The 13715-nt window shown below is 41.6% G+C and overlaps 1 protein-coding gene across 3 annotated transcripts in view; it reads left to right on the top strand.

Annotated features, from left to right (window-relative positions):
* Nucleotides 1-590: 590 nt before the first annotated feature.
* TBC1D9 (TBC1 domain family member 9) overlaps nucleotides 591-13715 on the top strand; it is a 50796-nt gene continuing 37671 nt past the window's right edge. For all 3 annotated transcript variants that reach the window (XM_065633445.1, XM_065633443.1, XM_065633444.1), the window contains exon 1: nucleotides 591-717. In XM_065633445.1, the coding sequence (XP_065489517.1) occupies nucleotides 591-717 (127 nt within the window). The remainder of the gene's footprint in view (nucleotides 718-13715) is intronic.

The raw sequence follows: 13715 nt of genomic DNA, 5'->3' as shown, positions 1-13715 counted from the left end.
CACACTGCCGGACAGAGCCCCCTCTTCCTTTCAACACCTCCAAAAAAAGGCCCCGATCTTTCACGGCAGGCGGTTAAAACCGGGCGGTGGGTGCCTCCTGCCAGCAGCCCAGCGCCAGGGTAGGCCCGCCGGCCGTTGCAGCCAACGGCCGTTGCAGCCAACGGCCGCCGCAGCCCCGCCCCTCCTGCCGGCGCGCGGGCGGCCCCGCCCCGCCGTGCGCGCAGGTTGCGGGCGGCGCGGCGCGCGCCAGGCAGCGCGAGCGGCTCTGTGCGGGGAGGCGGGCGCGCGGCGCGGGCGCTGATGTCACTGCTGCCCTGGGCGCTGCGGCGGGCGCTGCCGGGGCCGCCGCCGCCGCCGCCTCCCCTGGCCCCTGCGGCCGCCCCTCCGCGCCCGGCGCTGGGCGGGTAGGCGGCGGGAGCCGCGGGGACTATGCGGCTGCCGCCCCTCCGCCTTGCGCCCGCCGGTGCCCGCCGGGCTGCGCCGTCCGCCGCGGCGGCCGGGCATGGTGGCGTGTGATGCGGGCGGTGCGTGCGTGAGTCACCGCGCCCCGCTGCCGGCCGGCCGGGCCGGCCTTTGTCTGCGCCGGGAGCATGTGGGTGAACCCCGAGGAGGTGCTGCTGGCGAACGCCCTGTGGGTGACGGAGCGGGCCAACCCCTACTTCATCCTCCAGCGGAGGAAGGGGCACGGAGGCGATGGCGGCGGCGGAGGACTGGCGGGTAAGGGCGGCGGCCGGGGTCGCGATCCGCATCGCGGTCCGCACCGTCTCTCCCCCGGGGTGGCGCTGGGTCCCGCCGGCCGCGCGGGATAACGGCCCCCGGGGCTGCCGCGGAGCCTCCCCCGCTCCTCGCCGCCTTCCCGGGCGGTGCGGAGAGCCCGGCGCCCCTGCCGGGGGCTGCGGCTGGCGCCCCGCACGGCGCTGGAAGGCGGCGGGGGCCTTAGGCGCTTGGTGGCTATTTAGGTACTTGGTTTCCCATATGCTAAGGTTTCCCGTGGGATTTAGGCGCTGTGGAGCTTCGTGCGAGTGATCACCGGTGTCCGATGCCACGGTACGTCGGGATGTGACTTGCCCAGGTCCTTGGAGGATTTTACTGCTGTGCCTCTAACACGCGATGTTTAAAATAAGACCAAGTTTTAATTCACAAACGTGCACTACGAGAACAAATTTGCTTCAGCTTCTCTGTCTTCTTTGAGATGTCCTTGTAAAGTATGTTGCCTGAATGCTTTGTTTTAGACCGCTGGAAATGCTTTTGTAGATTGGCTTATACACATCTTGGTTTGTGCAATACTGTTCGTATACATTTGTTGAAACCATTCATCATTTTTACGCAACATATATGCCTTTTATAGAAATAAAACTGGAGATAGAGGACCTGATGGTAGTACCACTGGTTCTTCCTGAATTGGCAGAAAATAGTCAAACTCGTTGTCTGAAAAGCTGTGGTTTCTTCCTTACCCACTTGCGTTGCAACTAGTTCTTCACGCTAATCAAAATAAACATATGGATTATGTATGTGGTTCAAGGTCCTGTGTATGTTTACCACGTGATTAAGTGTTTCTTTAGCCTTTGAATGCTCTATGGACTTGTAAACAATCTAAACTAATGCCCTTGAGATCCTCAGTGTTCTTCAGTGTTGTATGTTGATAAATTACTTCATTCTTGTGTGGAAGGTGACCAGCAGCCACTCCACATTGGCTGTAGATGTTTTTTTCTTATATATTTTTTTTAGTCTTTTGAGATGTGGACGATGTTGGCAAATCCATAACAAGAATGTCTTGCCTCAGAAATTGTCTCTGCTATGTTTACGGAGGAATTTTTGCAGACTCTTGTGGATTACCCACTGACCTCTAAGGATTTCTTTCTCCGTCTTAGTGTAGCTGGTCTGACAAGGCATTCTTGTACCTCTGTGGCTTTGTTATCTCTGAATTAGGGATTGTGTGAGATACCAAGTCAATTTTCCAGACATTTCTTAGTTATTGGGGAAATATTTTGAGTATTTTGGGTTTTCTCTTCAACCTGTTTGCAGAGTGTGTGTCTATCTAGGCCTTTGTGCCGTTCTATGTATAGTCGTCTGATGATACTACTGTACAGATGGAGAGATCACTTTTGAAGATCTAGTCCTTGAGTGGAAGTAGGATTCCTAAATTGGCACTCTTTCCTTTTGGTGAAAGTTAGATAAGCTGGCAGCATTTGGTACAAGTTCAGAATACAGAACTGGTTCTGAATCTGTTTCTGTATTTTTTTCCCCTTGGAATTTAAGTTTTTGTATTCAAGTATGGGTGTTCTTTTGTTGTTTTGTTTGATTTTCTTATGTGGATACAGTCTGTATAGTGAATATTGACTTAGAATGTAAAAGTTCTATGCATATTTTGAAAACAGCTTTCCATGTAGCTTTTATTAGTGTCTTGCCTGGTATTGCAGCTGCTGTGGGATTGAGGTAGGAGCAGTAAGTTGCTAAACAATTTCTAGGGGTTTTGTTTGTTTGTATGCGGAAGGGCTGGAAAAGAGTTGTATCTTTTTCCAGTATGTTGCCAGAACCATAACTAAACAAACACCCACTACTAGGAGACAGAAAGTTATTAGTGCTGGCAATATTAAAAGGGCTGTATGGGAACCTAGACCTTGCCATTTTAGCACATGGGGTTCTGACACAGTGGTTGGTAAAAGGTGGGAGAGGAAGAAAGAAAGGGATGTAGAGTGTCCAGGACACTCCCAGCTTGGTAGGCACAGTAATAAGTGGAATTTATGATTAAATGTTTCCATAGAAATAATGGAAATTTTACACCAGTTGCTCTAATAGTTGTGATCTGCCCATGGAGGGCCGAGGCAGGCAAAGGAAGCCAATGAATTGTTCTTCATAGGTAAGACTGGCTAAAAGCAAGGTGTTGACATACCTAGCTGATCCTGAGGGTTCAGAATAAACAAATCTGCTGAAACAGTCCACAGAGTACATAATTTATAAAAATGATAGCATTTACGATGACGCTGTGGAATTTCTGTAGATGGTAGCAGTACGGTTCTTGTGAAAGAGGTGGAAATTATCTGGCTGAAACTAGAGAAACAGAAAAAAAAATAACCTTTTATGTGTTTCGTTTCTGTTTTCTTTAAGTGCCATTTCTGCAGTGACATAATGCTGATTTTTGCTCAGATATAATCTAAAAAGGTATTCACCCGTGACTGGGGTATAAAAATTGGCTCGGTTGCTCTGTGGGACACCAGATTATCTGTCCTTGAAGTTAACTAGAAATATTGTACATAAGATTTTTCACTGTGGTGGGAGAGGTCTGAATTGTATATGCAAGAGAGAACGTAAATACAGCTGTCACTTTTTTACGTGTGTGATCTACCTTTGCTGTCCTGTACTCCCTCATTTTTGACTCTTGAAGTCATTTGCCTTAAATTGTAGAATGACAATTGACTTTCAGGCTTGATGACATGAGATGGCTTCACCATGTAACTTAAGCAGTGGTTTGATGATGAGAAGCATTGATTTGCTGGCATTGCCCTCGAATCTAGGTTTGCTGTGAAACTACCAGTCAGCAAACTGATCTGGGTGAAGTGTAATGCCCTTCTCTTTCCATCCACAAGCATTTCAAGCTTGGAAGACCCTAAGTTGGGGTCACGCTGGCATGTAGTTGTGTTGGCATAGCTGAAAGAAGAGAATGCTTTCCCGGGGGTGAATGGGAATCGGGGGGACAGCTGGGGACAGACCTTTTCAGACTGTGCTGTGGCTGGGTGCTGTGACTGTGAAAACGTGGCTGAAGGCTGGTGATCACCCTTGAAGGGGCTGCCCAGGTCTCAGTGTTACCTGTCCTCCATCACTTGCTACCATCCTGTGGACAGAGGTTGCCCTCACCAGAGCAAAATCCAGAACACCGGATCTTTTAGGTCTTTTGACAAGTCTCAGTCTAAAAAGAAGTAGTTTATATAGCCTTGGAGGTGGGTGAAAGTCAGTCTCTATGGCTTTATGTTGAAGCGGAGGAGCAGTACTCACATTACGTGTTCTTCTGGATCGACTCCGACTATAACAGTCCTTACAGGAAAAGAAGTATTGATATCAGTTGCACTAGGGGAAGGGATGAAATATCTGCCCTTTCTGCTCTGATTCTTTCCTCTTGGCCTCAATTTATGTAACTTAGCTGAACAGAGAAAGCCCTCTTATTCGAATACTCATTTGGATATTGGAGACATTTTCTGCACTTATTTTAATGTTGGATTTTAACAAATTAGAAGCATGATGATCATCTTATTATGTGTTAGGGCAGCGCCTAATTCACGAATCCCTAGGAGTCATCTCTGCTAACAAAATGTATCTGATCAGTGTTTTACTTAAGGGATACAGTTTTTCTACTAAGCTGTGTGGATCCATTTTTATATGAAATTAAGACCTGCACTCTTTTAAATGATTTTGTCTGTGTCAGTACCAGTCACATCAATGAGACTTTCTTTTGTAAGCATGCCTTAACTGAAGGGTTCTTTGGGTTTTGTTTTCCTTTTTAACAAAAGAAAAACAGGAAAGATGCATAATTTGGATTTTAAATTGGATTTTCATAGCTGTTCTGCAAACTCGCATTATCTTGCATCAGTGCATTAATCTTCCAGGACAAGACCAAAAAATGTACTTCTCTGCTTTGAAATTATTTGATGGTTGATGAGCGTTGTCCTTAATGAAATTGTTTCATGCCTTGCACATGACGCCATGCCTGTACTTCGCTTCTGTGTGACCCTCACTCAAGAGTTTAATCTTCCTTTTGTTCACCAACAGGGGAAAAAGTATTTTCTTTCCTCTAATTAGTTTTCTCAAAGGTGCCAGATGTTTTTAACCGTCTCCTTCTCACCTATTCAATTTCTGCTAGGCAGCTGCCTCCCCTGGGCAGTTGGGTAGTTTGAACTGTATGAAATAGCTCCTTCTCAAGAAGTATCAGGTGTGTTATATGGCAACCTGCATCAGCTGGGGCAGAGGCATTTGGAGAGAACATAAACCCAGATCTCTCCCATCATTTGGGCACTGTGCCCTGTATGACCATATTACTTTCATGAATGTAAGGATCTCGAACATGTCAGAAAGTTTATAAATAACTAAAAGGCTCTTTTTTTTAATTAAGTACATCTTGCATTCTGATACAACAAATATGTTAAAAAATGTCTCTAGCTGCTTTCTGCTATACTGTGGTAATGCTTGCCAAGCTCTTTTATTTGGAGACAGTATTGCAAGGAATTGTTGCAAGTAATAGTTGACAGTGGAGCAATGTGTTCACTTAGAGCTTATAGGAAGAGAGATTGAGGGTGTGGTGTGATGTGATTAGCTTATGTGGCTGCTGTGCTCCTTCTGTATGTGGACGTTTGTGAAGTGGAAATTAAATTCTAAGTAATTTTGTTTAAAATATTATTATAAGATCTCTGAATCCCAAAGTAAATAAATTGCTCTTAGTTTGCAAGTACTGTTTTTAGGAGTGAATTATTTTGCAGATGGGGTATTTATGCTTACAGCTGGGACAGCGCATGTGTGAGAGATTCAGTGTGAGTTTGTAAATCTATGAGATGTTGCCAAAGATGATTCAAATGCTTAAGCAGAAGAGAGCAGATGGAAAATTGCTGACTTCTGGTGATAAAAGAAATTGATGAAGTGCTGTCTTTCTTCCCAGATATTTTTGCAGAAGGGGTTGGCATATAATTTCCACATTGGGAAGACAGAAGGGAGAAGTTCTGAGCTCGACTGGCTGATGCAAGCCTTCAGTGTCAAGTCTAATATAATTTTTAGTACTGTGACAGTATTCTAGCTCTGAATAGTTTTCTGCAGCCTTGCTCACCAACACAATTAATAGCTCAAATTTAAAATTCAGATTGTATCTTGCTCTTAACCTCTCAATGCAGAGAGTTGAGGAAGGAGCTGCTTGAAAACCTGTTTATGCTTAAGATTTAGAAAAGCTTTTGACTGGTATATCATCTGCCTGATGAAAAGATGGTACATGCTTTAATAAACGTGACACTTTCTGTCCTCGTTGACTCAAGCAGTTAGGATTTTGCCTATCAAACTCAATACACTTCAGTAGAAAGCATGTGCTTTCTGATACTTGAAATACAGCATTTATCAAAATGCATGCAATTAACATAACTGACATGAGTGGTCAGCCTATCCATCAGCTTTCCATGTCCATTTTGGCTCATGGAGTGCAAATTAATTTCTTCCAGTTTGCTCTGTCATTTGGTGTTACACCAAATCTGCTCTGATGCTGCTGAGCTTCTCATTAGGATCTGCTGTGGGTGTGTTTGCTTCTTCACACTAGGAGATTTCCACTTCAAGAGGACATGCAGATGTATAGGGTTGAACTGCTGTTTGATTCTCCAGATTGACTCACCAGTCTTTCTGTTGAATTCCCAGATGCTTTCACGACTGCTTAATTGGAAGGTGTCTCATTTCCTGCCTAATGCTTCTCTTGATCTCCTGTTCTTACAGGCAGTGCACTGTTTGCAGATACAGTGCCTGAGATGAAAATTCTCTCTTTGCTTGGCATAGCGCTGGTTTCTGTACTGTCATGCTTCTTGGTCAAAAACTTGATGTTACTTTGTCTTTTATGCTTTGAGTTGTGTGACCCATCAAGGTGTCTGAGATGTCATTTGACATTTTTGCCTTCTGATAATAATGTTCTTGCTTGACACATGGAATTCAAGGATGGCCTACTATTTCTCTTGATATCTCTGTGTGAAACCCTGTTGGAAATGTCACGCAGGATCACAATATAAAATAAAAGCAAAAAATGTCTAGACCTCTTAGTAATTTTCTCCATTATACCAGAATTCATGTTGCTTACAGGGTTTTTTGTATTACTCTATGATCTCACTTTGAAAGGTGTAGAGAAAGTAGCACTACTTCACATCAGTTTTCGTAATTCCATCACTCCTCTGTCCAGTTATGCACCCTTACAAGAATACATCATATTTCACAGAGATTTGGGCCCTTGACAGTTTCAGTTAGAGTTCTGTAGAATTAAAAAAGGTTCCACAACATATGTTGGGATGTACTCCCAAATGCATTTGAAAGCTAATTAAAACATATATTCTTCTATGGTTGTTCTTGTAAATATTTGGTATATGCAGAAACCATTCAGCTTTCTCTGTTCCTTCTTAAATTTCAGAAACGCTATTTAATCCTTCATAGTATCACACCGTGTATGCCTTTTTCCTCTAACAGACAGGAGTTGCTGCCTGTGATGTTGAAGTATGAAGATATAAGTTGTATAAAGGGCTATAAGCATTTGGCTGAAATCTTTTCTTTAGCTCTTTGATTGCTAATCATGCTTCTATGTCTCATCAATGTTAATACTCAGTAATCTACGTTTGCATTTTGCAAATCTCAGCTCTGTTGCTGAGATGGGCTTAAGTTCTGAAGGACTTATTCAAAATCTTTCCATTTGTCTTAATTTCAAAAGAAAGGTTACAAGTATTTTCTCGGCCTGTTTTCTGTCTGGTTTTTTTTTTTTTTCTTCTGAAGTTTCTAGGTAGGGTTGTATGAATGCCTATTACAGCAGCAGTCTTTGTTTCAGCTAGTAAGTTCTTAATGCGTTTTTGGTTCTTCCCTCATGGTCCTGTCTTGTGCTTCCCCTCTGTTTTTTCCAGTATTTCATTAGCCAAAGTTCTTGGGAGTTTCTGCTCAGCATCGTTTCTTTCCTTGGTCAAGTGCCTCCTCTGATAGCTTATTGAAATCTCATCGATCTGCAGGTATTCGGTCAGAAGAGTTAGAACTAGATTTTTTTTTTTTTTCTGAAACTATTGCTTCTCTTCAGATTTAGCTTGCATTTGACCATGCTGTGCTTCAGGACTGTTCCTTAGTTTAAGCTGAGTTTACTGCGCACACTTCAGTTCTCAATTTGTACCATTGATTTTGTTAGCTAGATTCAGTTTATATTTGTTTTTCTTAGTCTGCTGATACTTACTTCATTTGTTCTTTAATCTTACGTGGTTTATCTGACTCTTATGTTGGCGCAGATGCAGTTGATTTAAATTTTGCTTTTGCATGAAATCTGTTTAATTTGCTTATGCTACTCTGAGAGAATGAGACACTTAACAAGAGTTAGTTTCAAGTGAAATTCAGTGACTTCCATGCTGTTTTGGCAAATGGTTCTTGATCATGGTTTTCCCAAGTGTGTTTTTACAAACTCAGGAGTAAATTTGTGTATCATACCTTGAAGGTATTTGTTAACTCCATCTGTGTTCTCACTGTTTCTACATCACTTCATACAGCCTGGTGTGATTGACATGTAGTGTAAAATTTATTTTCTTCAGATATGTGAGATTGTTTGGGATTTTGTCCAAATATCAATTTCCTCTGTGTTGTAAGCCTTCACATATGTGTAACTGTCTAGCATGTCTTGTTGATGCTCATCTCTCTACTCAGCCTTTTCCTGCCTTTGTTAGGTTTTTGTTTCAATTCAAGCCTGGTGGGTTTGTTTCTGGGAACTTACTGTTTGGATGTATTATTGTGTGAGTTTCTGCACCTGGACATTCCTTCATTTGTGAACTTGGCCTCAATGGAAACAAAGGCAATTCTACTGCGCGTGTGTGTGTTTAAGATGCAGCGACATGTAGGTTATAATGCACAGTCTGGTTTTTCTTCTCTGAAGGGAAAAGCAACAAAGTTTTACATGCCTAACGTAATTTTAAATGTTGCTTAGTGGATAACTCCAACAAATGTGGTTGCATCTTACAGTGATTGGGGCCCTTCAGCTATAGCAAACAAAATCACAAAAAGTTCTAAAAGCTGGAAGTCTAAACCCGGTCAGATTTAAGTTAGAATTAGGATAGAGATTTTTACAGGGATGGTCATGAGTTGTTTGGACACCTTGACAAGTACTGTCGTAGATATTCAATTCCTGGTCACTTTTAAATTAAGATATTTAGAAGATAATCTGAGTCAATTGCAATTGTTAAACTTGAAGGGAGGGTGAAAGCTTTTTACTTTTTACTGCTTTATCCTGCAGTAGTTAAGCTAGATCATCACATTGGCCCTTCCTGAGATTTTTCTTTTAAAGATTAGTGGTTAAGTTTCCAGTCTTCTCTCATTTGTATTCATTCACCTGAAGACACAAAAACCAAGTATTGTTTTTGCTGTTGGTATTGCTAAATGTCAGTAGTGATGGTACTTCCTCAACATCAGTTTCCCTGAAGATGTTTGAGAACCTGCACGCAAAGGAAACTGTGGCTGGGCAAATCAGTGCTCTGTAAACTGCACTAGTAGAAAGAGAGAGCAACAAAGGCAGACATTGGGGACGACTTAACAAATCTTAGGCCTTCATTTCAGAGAAAGGATTTGTTTTTCTTGATACTACATAACATGTCCATATAAGCCAATACTATATAGCCCACATGGAAAGACAGTTATCAAACAAGTATTTAGTGGTTATTTTGCTTTTGTTTATATGAATGAACACCTATAATACAAAACTGTATAACCCTTCGTAAAGTTCCAAGGGGCGATGTTCACAATGAAGATGTTATTTTCATACTTTTGTGGATACTGTTATCAGGATGATAAGTTTAACATTGTAGTTATTTTTGAGTGGTCTATAATACTTACTATTAATTTAGCCTCTCCCATGAAATGAAATCAAATAGAATTGACCCACCCTTTTAGAAGGGTTTGTACATAATATTGCCTATGGAGTTCAAGTTGTTGCTCTAGGTTGAGTTTGACAGACAAGTAGTTGGATGACCTCATCCTGTAATGACAAATGAGAGGGCTAATCACATAAACACATGGACCGCCTTGAGAAAGAATGGATGAGTAATGATTCATTGTAGTTACTAGGAAAAACAATTGCTTGCACTGTACATTTTAGCTATGTATTGTTATGAGTCCAGGAAGTAACACTTAAACATGAGGAAGACTTGTTCATTGTCCATGAAATCAATATAAAACTGGATGCTCAGAGTGCAAATATAACTTAAGTTGACTCTATTGATCGAGGCTTTCTCAGAAATCAGCTGACGTCTACAATCCAAATAGGTCCCTTGAATGTTTCAGGTTTATGACCAGAGCTCATCATGTGTCCATCTAACTTTAGTGGAAAGAGCAGGGGCCATCAGCACACTTTAAATATTGGGAACCATTTAAGTAGTATGTGTTTCATTTGTTGTTGGAATGTCACAAGGCCTGTTTTGAAAACTTCTTACTAATGACAGACGTGACAGTGCAAGTTTTCCTAGTTGTGGTATTGAGCTCTTACACAAATAGGCTGCTGACATCCGTGGGACTATTTGAGTGATAGCTCGTGAGCATGACTCCAAGAGTCACAGCCTGACCTGCTCTTAGCTCTTTTGGAGGTTATACTTCTGTATTTGCTCCCCGTGCTAAAAAGATGTGTGCTGTTTGTTTACGCATTTTTAAGATAAATATCTCCTAACAGAAGGTGTCTTGAGAAGCTGTCAGGCTGCTGATTACGTTAGTGTAGAGGTGGGAGAAGGATGTGGCAGGGCAGGGCTGGGCTCCCAGGAGCCAGGTGAATAACACATGCCTGTCCTCTGGCAAACTGGAGGAGGGAAGGGCGTCCCTGGGTGGCAGTGCCAGGCACAACAGTGACCTCCTCCCAGCTCCGAGCAAGGTTTGATGCAGGCTGTGTATGACACTGGAGGATGGATGTATCCCAGGTCACTGGTGTGGGCTGAAAGCACCTTGAGTCTGAGGACTGCTTGGTTAAAGCTGAATGGGAAGTGTCACTGTGATACTGTCCTGAGGTTTTAGTTGGTGTTTGCTGTGCAACAAAGCCATGGCTTCTGGTAATCTTTAAAGTCCGAAGTGACATTATTTGTTATCATTCATAAAAAGTAAATAAATTGGTTCTCATGTTTTAAAAAGGTGCGTTAGAGGTAATGTATAATCCAGGTCTTCATTCTTGACTGTGTAATCCAATTTACTTTGAGAACACTGTGTGTTTTAGCAGGTAAAACACTGCAGGCTCACATAGTCGTAAGATCGCAGTCAGAGGGACTGTAGAAAGGTGATAAAGACTACTCAGTCTTTGTGTGTGTTTTATTTAAAGCAAAGCATGACTTTCTGTGAAAGAAGGTTACCCTTTGTCGGTAAGAAAATCCTTTTGTAATAAAAAAGATTGTTCATGCATAAGGTGTACAAACTTGCTTTTCTTTTAAAAATTCTCATAACTGGTGTTTTGCAAAGAAACTTGCAAATTCTTATGAAAGGTAAAAAAAACACTAGGTATATTTTAAAAGAAAGATGGAAAAATATACCTGAAGCAAAGGTCTGTGCCACAGATAACCAAACAACTGAAAACATCGTAACTTGTTACAGGTATTTGAGTCCAAATACTCTAAAATGTGTGTATTTTCAGTGGTGGTAATTTACAATGTACCGAGTTGATTCTACTGCAGATCATTCCTTGATTTCATTAGTGTTAGTGGGCAATTTGTAATCAATCTGGACTGCAAGAAAGAGAATAGTAGAATTTTTTTGGTTGGAAAAGACCTTTAAGATGACAGAGTCCAACTGTTAACCTAGCACTGTCAAGTCGTCTTCTAAACCATGTCCCGAAGAACCTCACCTACACATCTTTTAAACCCCTCCAGGGATGGTGACTCCACCACTTCCCTGGGCAGCCTGTTCCAATGCCTGACAACACTTTCCATGAAGAATTTTTTCCTAATATCCAATCTGAGCCTCCACTGGTGCAACTTGAGGCCATTTCTTCTTGTCCTATCACTTGCTACTCCGGAGAAGAGACCAACACCCTCCATGGTATGACCGCTTTTCAGGTAGTTGTAGACAGTGATCAGGTCTCCCCTCAGCCTCCTTTTCTCTAGGCTAAACAGCCCCAGCTCCCTCAGCCACTCCACGACTTGTTCTCTAGACCCTTTACCAGTTTAGTTGCCCATCTTTGACCATCTGGAATGCTGGTCCCCAAAGAGCAGAGTATGCAGTGATGCTTGGAAGAGTCTTAACTGGCTGAATCAATCGGCTCCATTTTCAAATCAAGATGACATAATTTTCTGGAAAATATTGTTTGGTCAGACAGAAGTCACTTGGCTTAAAGGGGATCTGTGTTATGCAAGACGTCAGGCTTCATGTGGTAATAATCTCTTCTAGCAAAAAAAGCAAACAGACAAAAACAACAACAAAAACAAACCAACCAACCAACAAAAAAAACCCAAACACAACTATTTGAAAATTTGTTGCTAGTGTATCAAAACAAGTACAGTACATCATAATTTAATACATGAATGCAGACTACCAATCTCCATACTTCATACAATGGTTATAGGTTCCCCCTCCAGTTTATGACTGAATGTGAGGCACAGTGGTCAGATAAGTAAAATTTAGTATGATTTCTTCCTTCAGCATAAATTGCATCAGGTAACCAAACCACTTGCCAGTAATACCCTCTAGTGCATTGTATGTGCTTCCAGTAACATGACGTAAGAGCAATTGCCCAGACCCCCTAGCCTGTTGTGGCTTTGAATTCCCTGATTTCCGATATTACATTTCACTGCTTTTTTTTTTTTCCTGCTAATACATATATTTTACAGAAAACAAAGAAAATATTGAACTATTTTCTGGACCTTGCTTTAGAATACAAGTTTGCAAAAGAGAAATGTGACTTTATTCCAAAAGTAGTATCAAACAAAATGAAGGCATTATTCCTGCCTTTTCCCCTCCTGCCCCCATATCTAGATATGGTTGCTCTAGACATTTGGTGTGTATGTCTGATGGGACTGTTCCTCCACACAAGGTTACTTGTGCTTGAATGCTTTCAGGATCAAGGCTGTCATCAGCCAGATGCTAATCCCACAAACTTTAACATGTGCTTTAAACCTTTGCCCATGAAAACTGCTTGCTTGAGCAAGGACTTGCAGGTTTAGTATTCTTACATTGGGAATTCCTTCCCTTATTTCACTATGTAGTCAGAAACCTGATGGAATAATGGGAAAAAAAAATGCAGTCAGTATAGCCACATGATTTGATGCCTGGATAATTCACTGACTATTGCCCAAGGACCAGTCTAATCTAAGGAAAATGATTCTTTGTTGCCTGTTCTGTTTCTATAGAAACTTTCAGTTGCTTATTTCTTTATAATGTCTCAAAAGGTACTTGCTGTATGAAGAATTAATGAACAGTATTAAAATAATTTGTTAATTTTTTATTATTACGTTATGATCACTTCATGTAGAAATTCCTCTGAGAGATTATCGGTTTGAACTGCTGTGATTGCATTCTAGTTGCATCACCTATCTCCATTAAAACAAACAAACATATGAACAAGAACCACAAAACCAACACATCACTGGCCTACAATGCAAAATGGAACCATTCCTGAAGGACAGTAGTCAGGGGTACCTACATGATTGCAAGAGTCAATGTTAATTGGCTTTAATGTGTATAAGAACACATAAATGATACATGTGATATTTCAAAATAATTTATCAAAACAACTATTTCATGTTATAAGTAAAATTTTACTGATAAACTGTCTGTTGCAATTAATTTAGTAAGCTAGACTTTGACTTTTGATGGGGTCTTCTGGTGTTCTGCAAATTTTCTTCCTTTAACCTCACTGCAAGGATAGTTTTACAATCTGTTTTCATTGCTGAAAAGGCACTGGGCAAATCCTACTTACTGCATTAGTGGAAAATATTCTTTCTTTTCTTTGCTTAGCTACCTCCCATCTGTTGTTTCAGTGCAGGCCAGTCTTTTTTTCTCTCTTTTTT

The sequence above is a fragment of the Caloenas nicobarica genome, chromosome 4, assembly GCF_036013445.1.
Source record: "Caloenas nicobarica isolate bCalNic1 chromosome 4, bCalNic1.hap1, whole genome shotgun sequence".
NCBI lineage: Eukaryota > Metazoa > Chordata > Aves > Columbiformes > Columbidae > Caloenas > Caloenas nicobarica.
Note: the sequence above shows the minus strand (reverse complement) of the source record. Positions and strands in the feature narration are given on the sequence as shown.